General features: G+C 40.9%; 1 protein-coding gene across 1 annotated transcript in view; it reads left to right on the top strand.

The window, feature by feature from the left end:
• FCHO2 (FCH and mu domain containing endocytic adaptor 2) overlaps positions 1-12,995 on the top strand; it is a 97,107-nt gene that overhangs the window by 37,110 nt on the left and 47,002 nt on the right. Inside the window, exons 9-10 of the mRNA XM_066613327.1 lie at positions 10,358-10,402; positions 12,143-12,218. Coding sequence (XP_066469424.1) covers positions 10,358-10,402; positions 12,143-12,218 — 121 coding nt within the window. The remainder of the gene's footprint in view (positions 1-10,357; positions 10,403-12,142; positions 12,219-12,995) is intronic.

Genomic DNA, 12,995 nt, shown 5'->3' with positions numbered 1-12,995 from the left:
CATGCTGAGTAAAGGACATTTTCTTTTGTCTGTCCTAACTCTCCCAACACTCAATTTTAGTGGATATCTCCTGGTTCTGTTGTTATGTGAGAGTGTAAAGAGTCTCTCTCTATCCACTTTATCCTTCCCGTGCATAATTTTGTATGTCTCAATCATGTCCCCTCTCAGGCGCCTCTTTTCTAGACTGAAGAGGCCCAAACGCCATAGCCTTTCCTCATAAGGAAGGTGCCCCAGCCCAGCAATCATCTTAGTCGCTCTCTTTTTCACCTTTTCCATGTCCACTATATCCTTTTTGAGATGCGGCGACCAGAACTGGACACAATGCTCTAGGTGCGGCCTTACCATTGATTTGTACAACGGCATTATAATAGCCATTTTGTTCTCAATAGCTTTTCTAATGATCCCAAGCATAGAATTGGCCTTCTTTACTGCCGCTGCACATTGAGTCAACACTTTCATTGACTTGTCCACCCCCCCAAGATCTCTCTCCTGATCTGTCACAGACAGCTCAGAACCCATCAGCCTATATCTAAAGTTTTGATTTTTTGTCCCAATGTGCATGACTTAACACTTACTTACATTGAAATGCACCTGCCATTTTGCTGCCCATTCTGCCAGTTTGGAGAGATCCTTCTGGAGCTCCTCGCAATCACTTCTGGTCTTCATCACTTGGAAAAGTTAGGTGTTGTCTGCAAACTTAGCCACCTCACTGCTCACTCCTGTCTCCAGGTCATTTATGAAGAGGTTGAAGAGCACCGGTCCCAGGACAGATCCTTGGGGCACACCGCTTTTCACCTCTCTCCATTGTGAAAATTGCCCATTGACACCCACTCTCTGTTTCCTGGTCTTCAACCAGTTCTCAGTCCATGAGAGGACCTGCCCTCTAATTCCCTGACTGTGGAGTTTTTTCAATAGCCTTTGGTGGGGGACCACTGAGAGTGTCCTAACCTATGATATCTTGGTGTGGTACGGAAATTGCTCTGCAGGGGACCAAAAAGCTCTGAAGAGAATTAAGATCACACAGCACATCATCAGCCTTCATCTACCAGCTTTGGAGGACATCTATACATCTCGCTGTCTGCAGAAGTCACATAGTATTCTGAGAGACCCCTTCCATCCGGCTCATAAGTTATTTGAACTGTTGCCTTTGGGTAGACGATACAGAACTATTAGAGCACGCACCACACGACTCCTGAACAGTTTTTAACCGTTTTATTCAATTACGTTGAATAAGGCGATATAGTTGTTACCATGCTCCTGGGCATTATGGTCTATTATACTGTTTTTATATTATGATGCATGTTGTATGGAATGTGTGGGTGAGTGTGTAGAGTGTGATAGTTGGAACTGTAATATATATTTATGCTTGTATCACAAAGGTGCATAAATTTTGTTGTGCTGTAGCACAATGACAAAGTAGTTACTACTACTACTACTACTACTACTACTACTATCATTGTTCATATATATATATATATAGTAGCCTGTTAAATGTACAGATCTGTCACATTTCCCCAGATGTAGTCATATAACATGGTATCATTAAGTCTTAATATATTAAAAACATAATATTGAAATGAATGGGGACCCATTTGAAATTGGCTCACGGCCCACCTAGTGGGTGCCGGCCCACAGTTTGAGAAACACCTATGTAAGGACATCAGTATTTACAACCAAACTGCGACAGTAAACCAAACCTTCTCAACATCATTAGAAATCCTTTGGTTTGTTCGTGTGTTCTCCAAATACACACCATATATGAATATCATTTCACTAAAGCATGCCATTAAAAATTCTGGAAACTCTCAGTGTAACACAGCTTGTCCTTTTCCCCCCCAGAAATGTGGGACGTGATAAATTGAGTAGCTTTCATTACCTATTTAATTTATTAAATATTTAAGAATCTAAATTAAGAAAGCACAAGTATTTTAGAGGGCAGAATTATCATTCAGGATCTTGAAATACTTGGAAAAATTGATAGAAGACACAATTGCTACTTCATTTTTTTAAGCAAGGGGCAATGCTTGTGGTGTAGAATGTGCATCAGCAGTGTAGTGTCATTGCAAGAAAAAGTAATGGCACTGTCTTGCATCCCTATGAGAACTAAGGCAATGCTTTGTTCCTATTAGCTGATTTTTTTGTTTGAGAGGCTAACTATCTCTTTTCATACAGCATCCTTTCATTGTTTTATTAGCCCCTCCGGTGCTTTCCACATGAACAAAGATCAGCAGAATAACTACCTGTGGGTACAGATTCCCTCCGGTGGATTGGATAATTTCCTAGAAGTAAAATCAATAAATCAAGTTCTACTGCAAACACTCTCCCACAAGTCAATCTCACAAATAAGTCGAGGGCAGGTTTTGAGCAAAAAAACATGGAATTTTCTATGACCCTCAGATAAGTGGAAGTGTGTGGTTTAAACTTAGGGGGATGCCTGGCTATAGTTTTATCCAGTGACGTAGCTAGGTCTTGCCAGCCGGGGCCCATAAATTTTTGTCACCCCATAAGACTTAATTAATTATATTAATTATTAATTCATCCACATTTTAAAGCACCCTTCCTCTAAGTAGCTCAGGGTGGTGTACATGGTTCCTGCCCTTATTTTGTCATTACAACAACCCTGTGAGGTAGGTGAGACTGAGAGATAGTCATAGTCATGACATGAAATGAATAATAATAATGGCCAGAAAATAAATGCAGTGAACATTTCCCCACAAGCAATGGATGAAATTCTGCATCAAATGGTATATAACATGATGGTATTTTCCTAAAAGCCATGATTTCTGGAATTTTGCTCACTAGGGTGTCACACTAAGGATGTCTCATTGGCTTGTTTTGAATTAAGGCAGTGGTTCTCAAACTTTTAACACTGGGACCCGCTTTTTAGAATGACAATCTGTCCAGAATCCACAGGCAGTGATGTCATGGCTGGAAGTTACATCATCAAGCAAAATAAAATAAATAATTATAAATTAAAGAAAAACAAATAATTAAATAAAGGGAAGACAGCCCTGTTTCACCAAGTGGATTTGCTCTGTAGTCTGCCTGCAATAACACCTCCCCCCCCCCCACAAAATATCAGTGAGATTTTTCAGCCCTCCCCAGTGCCCAGTTCAGTTTAAATTCTTAAATTTCAAGCATATCACTATCAGGACGCACCTGGCTTTACAAGTCTAAAAAGGAAAAAAAATTGACCTTACCAGCTCAAGCCTCTGTTTTATTCTTTGTGTGTTTGGGGGGTGGGATTCTGTCTTCTGGAGCATTTGTTGAGCTCCACTTTCATCAGATGGGGACCATGCAGCTAACCTTGCATTCCCATTTGCCTGACTTGACCAGGAACCAATGCACGGTTGCTTACTTGTGAGTAAATGCGACTGTGTGGCTTACTTTTGCTTTCCATAGGGCTCAATACATTTGTCAACTTGGAGGGAGGGACTTCCTTCTTGGGTGTTTTTTGGGGGCTGCTTTCATTGGATAGGAACCATTCCAGTGTCATTGGATTCCTCTCAGCCTGCCTCTTCCTAAGGCAAGTTCGCCTACTCAAGAGTAAATGCGCCATATGACTCGGTTTCAGTTTCCATAGGGTTCAATGCATTTTTTGTTGTCCTGTTTTTAGGCCATAACTTTCGATGAAAAGGAGACATTTTATTGTTGTTGTTTTTGTTTTCTTCTGGAAATTTCACATCTAATGGTATATAGCAGGGGTGTCCAAAGTTTTTGGCAGGAGGGCCACATCATCTCCCTGACACTGTGTCGGGGGCCTGGGAAAAAAAGAATTTACATTTAAAATTTGAATAAATTTACATAAGTTTACATAAATAAATATATTAAAGATGAACTTATATGAATGAATGAATGGTCTTGCAATAGCTCAAGGCCTATAAAAGGCCTTGCACAAAGCAAGGCTGGCCTTTCCTTTGCTGCTGCTACTGCATCACAGATGTGAAACAGCAAGCAGTGGAGGAAGCCCTCATCCCACAGCTCATGCGAGAGATCAAGCAGTTGCCCTCACTCTGAGAGCAGTTGCGTCAAGCCAGTGCGGGCTCCAACAAATCTCCGGAGGGCCAGAGGCTCATTAGAGACTGGGGGCTCCCTGAGGGCCACATTGAGAGGCCTCAAGGGCTGCAAGTGGCCCCAGGGCTGGGGTTTGGGCACCCCTGGTATATAGCATGATGGGGTTATTCGTAACCTCTGCAATGTTGGGTCATTTGTGGTGTTACCCCCCCCCCAAGGCTGGTACCTGGGACAGATTGCCCCTCCACCCCTCGCTAGCTACACCACTGGTTTTGTCTGATTTTACCTGAGGCCAGATCCTGAAAAATAACCTGCCAGTAATTGTTACTTAAGAACTCTACAGTCTCTAATTAAAAATATAGTAAAAGATCGTAACTTCTGGTCTTCACAACCTTTTGTAAACACTATCGGAGTAAGTGTCCTATAAGCAACATACCAGTAGAACAGTGGTTCCCAACCTGGGGTACATGCACCCCAGGTGCATTTGACAGGACCTTTAGGGGTACTTGAAAAAGAATTGAATAGTGGCAGAAAAAGGCAGGTAGTGCTCCAGAACACCTTTCAGGACCAGGAAGGGAGGTAGCTAGATGGCTGTTAAAGCCCCACCGATAGCTAGTTTTTGGTGATCAATTCATGTATGAATCAGTGATTGAAAACCAGTGCAGTCAAAAAGCTGAAACATAATATGGAAAGTGATCAATCATCCATAATTTCTCAGGATACTTCTGATGCAAAACAGTGCAAAGGCATAGTCTTCAGTTCTTCAAACAGATAAAAAGAGGCAATACTGTGATGAATACATGAAATACGGGTCTTCATATAGAGGAGATGAAGGCTTATATTCACATTTATGACAAACATTTTGCTAATATGAGGGGTACAATTTATGGAAATAGGCTGCAAAGGGGTATGCAAGTGAAAAAAGGTTAGGAACCACTGCAGAAGAACCATTAATCAGATCCTTCTTTAAGGTGCCTGGTATGTTAAGCCAGAGACTCTGTGTATAACATACAACTTATAACGCATAATTGGGAGTGTGCAATTCAATTCACAGCAGAGAGACAAGCATCAAGGAATGACTGTGAGCAAGTGCAGCTGACATAGTTGCAGTGCTATTTACTCAGAAGTAGACCCATTGCTTTCCATGGGTGTTATTCTTAAGTAATGGTGCACTGAATTGTAGCCTGGGACTTTGTTTCAAATGGAAAAGAGGATTACATTCTGGTGTTTAAAAATAGTCTGCCAAGCATTTGCAAAATGGGAGGAGACTTGCTTGATTTAAATGGAAACCTTTAGTCCTTTTTTCAGGAGGAGAATAAAAGGTTAACTTTGGCTGGAGCTTGCCAGGGAGGTTACCATGGAGATTAACAGTCCTCTAATTATCTCTGCATTGCTTCTCTGGTGCCATAATTTACTTGAAAAGGCCTGACTCCTGGGGATAAGGCAAGGTGTTGATCTAAGCTTGATTTATTGGCAGAAATTTCTTGCCTTTTTGCTGAGTATATACAGCAATTAGGAATTCCAACCAGGATGTTATTTTTTCACTCATTGTTTTTATGATTAAAACAGGAATAAACATCCTATTTTTGCTGCATTGGTGGAACATCAAAAATGACTAGCAGGTTGCATTAGGCTTTGAAAGACACAAGTTTGCCACTCCTGTTCACTCTAAGCTCTTCTTTGACTTATCAAATTTTTTTATGTGGCAAATGTTCCCCAGCAGAAACCTAGTTAATGCCAAGTACAGGAGGAGCTGTGCCTCCTCTATCTTAGCACAGCTCCTCCTGTACATGGCATTAACTAGGTTTCTGCTGGGGAACATTTGCCACATAAAAATATTTGATAAGTCAAAGAAGAGCAGCAAAACTGTTATGAGTTCTGGGGGATATGATGAATGAGAGAAACGTAAAGGGCTAATTTTTCTTGAGGGTGAACAAGGGGACTTAGAATACATGCAGGTTTACTTTAAGAAGGATGGAAGCCTTTTTCCTCATTTACCATAGAAAAGATATAATGGGCTCAAATCACAACTAATGCTTATTGAAATCTCTGAAGCCTAGGGAGGGATGGGAGGCAACTAATAGAATATGCTGTTTAGATGGTGATAGTTTAGTGCAGTCTTCATCTCTGGCTCAAAAATAACTTTCATATTTTGCTTGGACATGGTGATACAGTCTTGCAATACAGGAGTGCCCCCTGTATTTGCAGATCCTGTATCCACAGATTCACTTATCCACGGTTTGGGTGTGGCCCTCACACCCGTCTGGCTTTTGCCACGCTCAGACTATCAGATAAAAAAATGCAACTTCCAGTTTCTCCGTGAAACCTTGTATTGGCAACCTTCAGTCTCGAAAGACTATGGTATCGCGCTCTGAAAGGTGGTTCTGGCACAGCGTCTAGTGTGGCTGAAAAGGCCAATCCGGGAGTGACAATCCCTTCCACACCAGGAGCAAGTGCAGTCTGTCCCTGGTCTGTCTCCCTGGCTATGGGCCTTCCTTCTTTGCCTCTTAGCCTCAGACTGTTGGCAAAGTGTCTCTTCAAACTGGGAAAGGCCATGCTGCACAGCCTGCCTCCAAGCGGGCCGCTCAGAGGCCAGGGTTTCCCACTTGTTGAAACCACAAGTGTCATTTTTAATGCCTTATAAGGCATTGGCGGCACGGAGAACTCAGGAAGGTGGGGGGTGGCCTTTGCCTATATCCACTGTTTCACGTAACCATGGGGGCTTGCACAATGGAACCCCTGCTGATACAGGGGTGAACTCTTACCTATCCCGTGGGACTAAGGCTATTTGGGGAGGCTTTGGAATCTGTTCTAGCAGAAAACTGGAGTACGAAAAGGTTCCTTCCTGTGGCAAGGGAAGAATAACAAGTCTCCTCAGCCCGTTCTGCCAGTCCTACTGACCCTACTGATCAAGACAGGTTACAGACCAAATTCAGGTGACCTTCCAAGATTGGCAGATCTTCCAAAGAAGCGTCTTCCCAACAGGAAGCATGAGTTAATACAGTGTCTGATGCCAGGTGGCCCAACATCCCTATACCCATCAGAAGCCGTCTTCAACATTTTGAAGATTGGTTGTGCACCACCACCTCTCGCCTCCTCCGTGCCTACCTTTTCCTCTTGCGTTGGCCCAGTCAGGGTGACGCGAGACTCTGCGGGGAAGCCACCATGGAGGCTGGATTCAGCCTCCGTGTGTTGGTGCATCTCCTTGCGCCGACGCAGCTTCCTCCTGAGGCAGCGCAAGGGACTTGAGCTGGCCCAACCCAGGTCAGGATTGTGCCCTAAGGCTGGTTAGCAGTGATAGTAAACATTTACAAACATGTTGTATTCATCCTAACTTGCTAGACTTTTAGCTAAACACATTTAGAAATGTGTTGCAGAACAGATAATGATGCATTTGGTCTTTAATGCCTAAATATAGCAAGTTATTTTTTGGATGATTTATTTTTCCTTTTATCAGTCAGTGCAAATGATATCGTTAGAAAACATTAATTGCCAATTTTTGTACAATTGATGTATTTGGAGCTTTAGTTGCTGCTGAACATGAAATGGCATGAGATTTTATCAAGGAAAAGATTGCTTGTGTGTTTGTACACACAGAATTGACCTTTGTGCTCCAGCTTAACATCTAAGTACTAAGAGCAATCATTTGTTTTGACAGCAGAATTATTTGAGGCTAAAACAGTTGAAATTCCACTTGTATCAAGCTGTTCATTAGGAATTGCTCTCTGGCTTTAGTGCTGTCAAAAAAATAACCTGTCCTGCTATGATTAAATAGCAGAATGATGGTCGGTCCACTGCATTTGAGAGAGAGGTTGAATAAACTTTCTACTGCGGAAACAATTCAGAAGTGACACGCTGTAAGGGGGGTCAGAATGTGCATTGATATCCAGCTGAGCTGTCAACTGGCACTGAGCCAGACACGCAAAGCTTTGCCATTTTGAAGCAGCATGTGAGGCATATGTAGTTTGGAAAAAATTGTCCTCCTTTCATGCATGATTTAATGCCAGAGGGGGAAAAATCCTTTTGTTTTCATCTAAAACCAAGGCTAGTGCCTGCTATCATATTCGTAACTACATGTACCTTTTAGACCAAACTTTTTTAAAAGTTGCTTGTAATGTTTCAACAATATGTAAAATCAATACACGTTAGTATTTATATTTCAGCTAGTGTATTCTAGTTAATCCAGTGTTTTATTTTCAGTTTAACACTACTGCTGTGTATTAAAAAAAACTGTTATACAGTATTTAGCTACAGCCAAACTAGAACTTAATGTGGATTATTTTCTTCCTATTGAAAAATTATGCAATATATTTTCCAGTCTTTTTTTAAAAAAGAAACATTTCAGTCCCATGAACAGCTGTTCTTTGTCCATTTTGGCATATCTACTTGTGCAGCACACACACTGGTTAACTAGTCATGACACCATTCTCTAATCTAGCAATATTCAACCTTTTTATCTAATGTAATCTGAGAAGGTGCTAGAATTGTCAAAGTATACTATCAGTCTTTTGACAACCGACAAGGCGCACTGCACTGCTGACCAGGGCTCATATCTTCCAGTGGCCCTACTAATATATGACTGTACCCCAAATTCCCACAGCAGACCATTTGCAGCACACCAGTGTGTCATGCACAGTGGCTGGAAATCACCACAGTTGAGGGCTCAGTTAACTGTTTTCAAGATCAGTATTTTACAAATTTATTATTATTGTTGTTGTTGTTGTTACTATTATTATTAACAACAGTATTTATATACCACTTTTCAACATAAGTTCACAAAGCGATTTACAGAGAAAATCAAATAACTAATGGCTCCCTGTCCCAAAGGGGTTCACAATCTAAAAAGATGCAAAAGAACACCAGCAGACAGCCACTAGAAAAGACACTGCTGGGGTGAGGAGGGCCAGTTACTCTCCCCCACTAAATAAAGAGGGACACCCACTTGAAAAAATGCTTCTTACCTAGTTAGCAGGAGTTAATTAGGTGATACTTGATGCTGAGATGACTGAATTCTGAAAACCGTCTCATTCCACCCTCTTGAAGGATCGCTTTTAACTAATAAAATGAAGTGGATCACTAGCAACAGTGTAGTTTCTTTCCAGTTGTCATTGGTCAAAATGATGTTCGATTTGCTTATTTGCTCATTAAAAATTAGTGTTGTTGCTCAGAGTGCAAACGTTCTTCATCCTTTCCTAAAGGGACAAATCTTCTTGAATTTGTACTTAATGATAGTTCTTATAGTATAGGATGCTGCATTGTTGTAATGTAATCTCTTTTGGCTTTCCCTATGCATCACTCAGGCTAGTTGGTTGTGTCCAAGAGAATTTGGTATGATTGGCACTGTGAGTGGGAAATGGAAACACTTCTGCTTGTGTTTCAGTAGTCGTGATTCCTTCTTATTTGTGAAGCATACAGGTCGCTCTTGAAATGTGAGAAAGTACTTGGGGACCCAATAAGTTTTGTGTGCAGAGCACACTTGGAGTTGTGCGAGCCAACACATGCTTATATTCAGGCAAGCACCCCAGTAGTGCTTGATACAGTAGCTTTCAATAACTTGCCAGCAGCCCAGGCTGTAATTTTTCACAGATATGAAAAATTAGAGTGTGTATCTGCTAAATGAAGTGTATATACCGTAAGATAATCATTACAAAATATTTTAATAGGATGTATGACTTTTGTGAATTCACAATGTGATTAATTTAGGTGCACTGCTCAAACTAAAGTCAGAAGACAGCAAAAATCAATTGGGAGATTTCTGTAGTTATGTTTGAAACAAAATTCATGTGCTATGATACAATATTCATTACATTTGACCAGGTGTGTAGTTTCCTTCTCTAATTCATTCTGTTCTGGTTCTAGGTGCGTTAGTCAGCCAGAATTTGTGCTTGCCATCTAATCTGCATCTCCCCCCCCCCCCCTGCACAAGTTTTGGAGGCATGCAGAAAACAGTGAAAAACCTCTACATTTTTAGTGGTGCCTCTGAAGTTCAGTGTTGTGTTGAGGATATGACCCAACCCTTCTTGAGCCTTAGGAAAAGGGCATGGTTCTCCCTGACCTCATGCTGAACTTTCCTTGCAAGGTTAAATTATTTACTTGCTAGTAGTGAGCATATCTGTGGACTCTATCCCAGAAGAGGCATTCCCTTCTGAGAAAGTGTCTTTTCTAAGATTATACTCGCCATCTTGGTTTTCATAGCTAGTTATACTAAATTTAATTCATTTCTTTAAAATCTGCTGTTCTATTAACTAAGGATACTGGAGTCCTAATCTTAACTTAATATTACTTTCAATTTATGCTGGAATATTAACTAAATCAGAACAATTCTTTTTCATGTTTTTAAAAGGACTTATTGAATTTGAAGAATGTAACACAGCCAGCGCAGTTGAAGGTGAGTTTACTTGTATTATAAGAATGGTTTACAATGTATGTCTTGTGTAGTTTCCAGATAAACATTGATTGGAACAGGTTTAAAAATATTAGATGAAATAGATGCCACAACTTAAGATGAAATGAATTTGTTTTGTTCCTTACAAGCCAGAGCATGCTTTGTGTGTCCCAGCTACACAAGCTATAGCAGGTTGGTAACTTTCTGTATCATTACAGATACATTCTGTATCAGATACGTTCTGTATCATTACATCATAGTCATTATATTATAGCTGACATTGCTAGCAAATTCCCCTCCCCAATCCTCACATTCCATTTCCAAGCATACACATGCATGTTTTCTGTTCAAAGTGCTTGAAGCCCCTCCCCTGAAAGAACTTACTGAGGGAGTAAAGCTCCCTCAAATTTTGAGGAACACTGGTCTAGATCTTTATCAGTTTAGCTTCTGTACCAGTTTTAGGCAGAAACCACCTTTGTAACCCTGCTAGATGATCTTTGTCAGAAGGTAGACTTTATTGATTGTCCTGAACTTGTTGGCTCTTTTGAGTACCATTGGCCATGGTATCTTTTATAGGAAGCTTGAGTTTTGGGAATAGAACTTTACACTGGGTCCATTCTTGTCAGAAAAAAACCCAACACAACGCTATTAGGGTTCTGTTGTGTCACACTATAAATGTTTTCCTGTTGGTACAATCTTGTTCCTGTAGACTTTAAAAACTCTATGAAACTGAGGGGAGAAGTGTGAAGATTTGAGGTGAGATTGTGTTAGTATGTTGATAATAGTATGTTGATGCCACTTGGCTCTATTTCTCCTTTTGTTGAAACCAGATTAATTGCTAAAGCCTTGAAAAGGTGTCTAAATTCAGTGGTAAACTGAATGAGGGGGACCAAACTGTAGATCATCGGGGATTGTTGGTGAGAAGTCCAGTTGGCTGTTTTGTATATATGCAATAAGACACATGCTGATCTCATAAAATGAAACATCTTCATTTTATTTGCTGCTGTAGTGTCTGAACTCTTTCCATCTACAGGCGTGCCCCGGTATCCATGGGGGTTCCATTCCAGAACTCCCCACAGTTAACTAAAACTAATTCCATAGGACGCCCCCCACACTCTGGAGGTGAGGGGAGCTCTGCTCCCCTTGCCTCTGGAGGGTCCTCTGAATCCAGCAGAGACCTTGGACATCCGTTTGCGGCTTCTACTGGGCTCAAATTGAGCCCAACAATTAAAAAAGCTATGTTCAATTTCTCTGTCAAACCAGAAGTGACGTTATTAATACCTTATAAGGCATTAGGAGGCCCTCCGGGACATCAGCATGTATCTTATTGCATATATATGGAAGAACTGCCAACTCTTGTACCAACTGGACTGCCCACTAGCAAAATCCTCTCTGGGGCTTCCCCTGGCCTCCCAGCGCCTTATAAGGCATTAAAATCATCACTTCCAATTTCACAGAAAAACTGGAAGTAGTGTGTTTTCTTTTCTTTTTTTTAACTGTCTGGCTGGGCTCAGAGGACTCTCCAGAGGAAGGGCGCGCATGTAGGGGCCCCGTGGATAAGTGAATCTGTGTATATGGGGCCCCTCTTAATACCCAAATCACATTAGTATGCTTGGTAGTGCATATATGGGTTCTTCTGTGCGTAGATAATTTTCACATCTGCAGACATGAACTATATACTAGAAATTCATATATCCTGTACTATTAAGTATGTATTTTAATCTAACAATATTTACTTTACAGCAATAAAACCAAGAAAAAGAAAGCATTTTGGGTTGCCAGGGATTAATATTAAGAAGGAAAAAGATGCAGAATCTGTGTAAGTATGCTTCAAACTTTAGTAAATCACTTAAAAATTTGAAAAAGCATAACAGTAGCATAATCTTAGTTAACATTACAATTCATGGTTTGAGGGACAGTGTTTTTCTGTAAAGATTGTTTTAAAATTCAAAACTTAATGTAAGATATAATTTATTTAAAATATTCCACTTATCTTCATCCTATGGATATAACCAAAGTGGCTTACATTTCTGGTTAAAATGCAGATTTTAAATTACAAACAATACAATTATCTGATAAAAATGGAGAAAGTTAAAGGACTGCAGTACCGGTCAGAAAATTAAACAGAGAGAAATAATTGCCTGAAATCAGAAAAGGCAGAAAGTTAAATGAAGGTCTTCAAGTGCTCCTGGAACTTCCGCAGCAAAGGAAGTTTGCTGTCTAAGCAAAACTCTGTCTAATTTCAAGACAGAGCGTGTTCCCCATTGGAGTGCCACAACAGAGAAGACTGTTCCCCTGTTAGTGTTGCCACTAACTGAAATTCTCTAAATGGTGGCACTTGCAGGAGGTTCTCCCGCTACCACATGTTGATCTCAAGGACAGACCATTTCAGATAGGGGGTAGCAGTCCTTTAGATATACTGGCCCTAAGGCTGCAATCCTATACAGTGGGTCCTCTTTATCAGTGGGCTTGGATTTCAGTATCCACCTTCCAGTCGCATCTGGAGGCCTTCTGAAGTGCAGGAAGGTCACTTGCAGCCTCCCGGAGGTGTCCAAAAGACAATTCCAGTTTGTGCTAGAGACTTCTGGTTGCATCC

Source organism: Tiliqua scincoides, chromosome 2 (assembly GCF_035046505.1).
Source record: "Tiliqua scincoides isolate rTilSci1 chromosome 2, rTilSci1.hap2, whole genome shotgun sequence".
Lineage (NCBI taxonomy): Eukaryota > Metazoa > Chordata > Lepidosauria > Squamata > Scincidae > Tiliqua > Tiliqua scincoides.
Note: the sequence above shows the minus strand (reverse complement) of the source record. Positions and strands in the feature narration are given on the sequence as shown.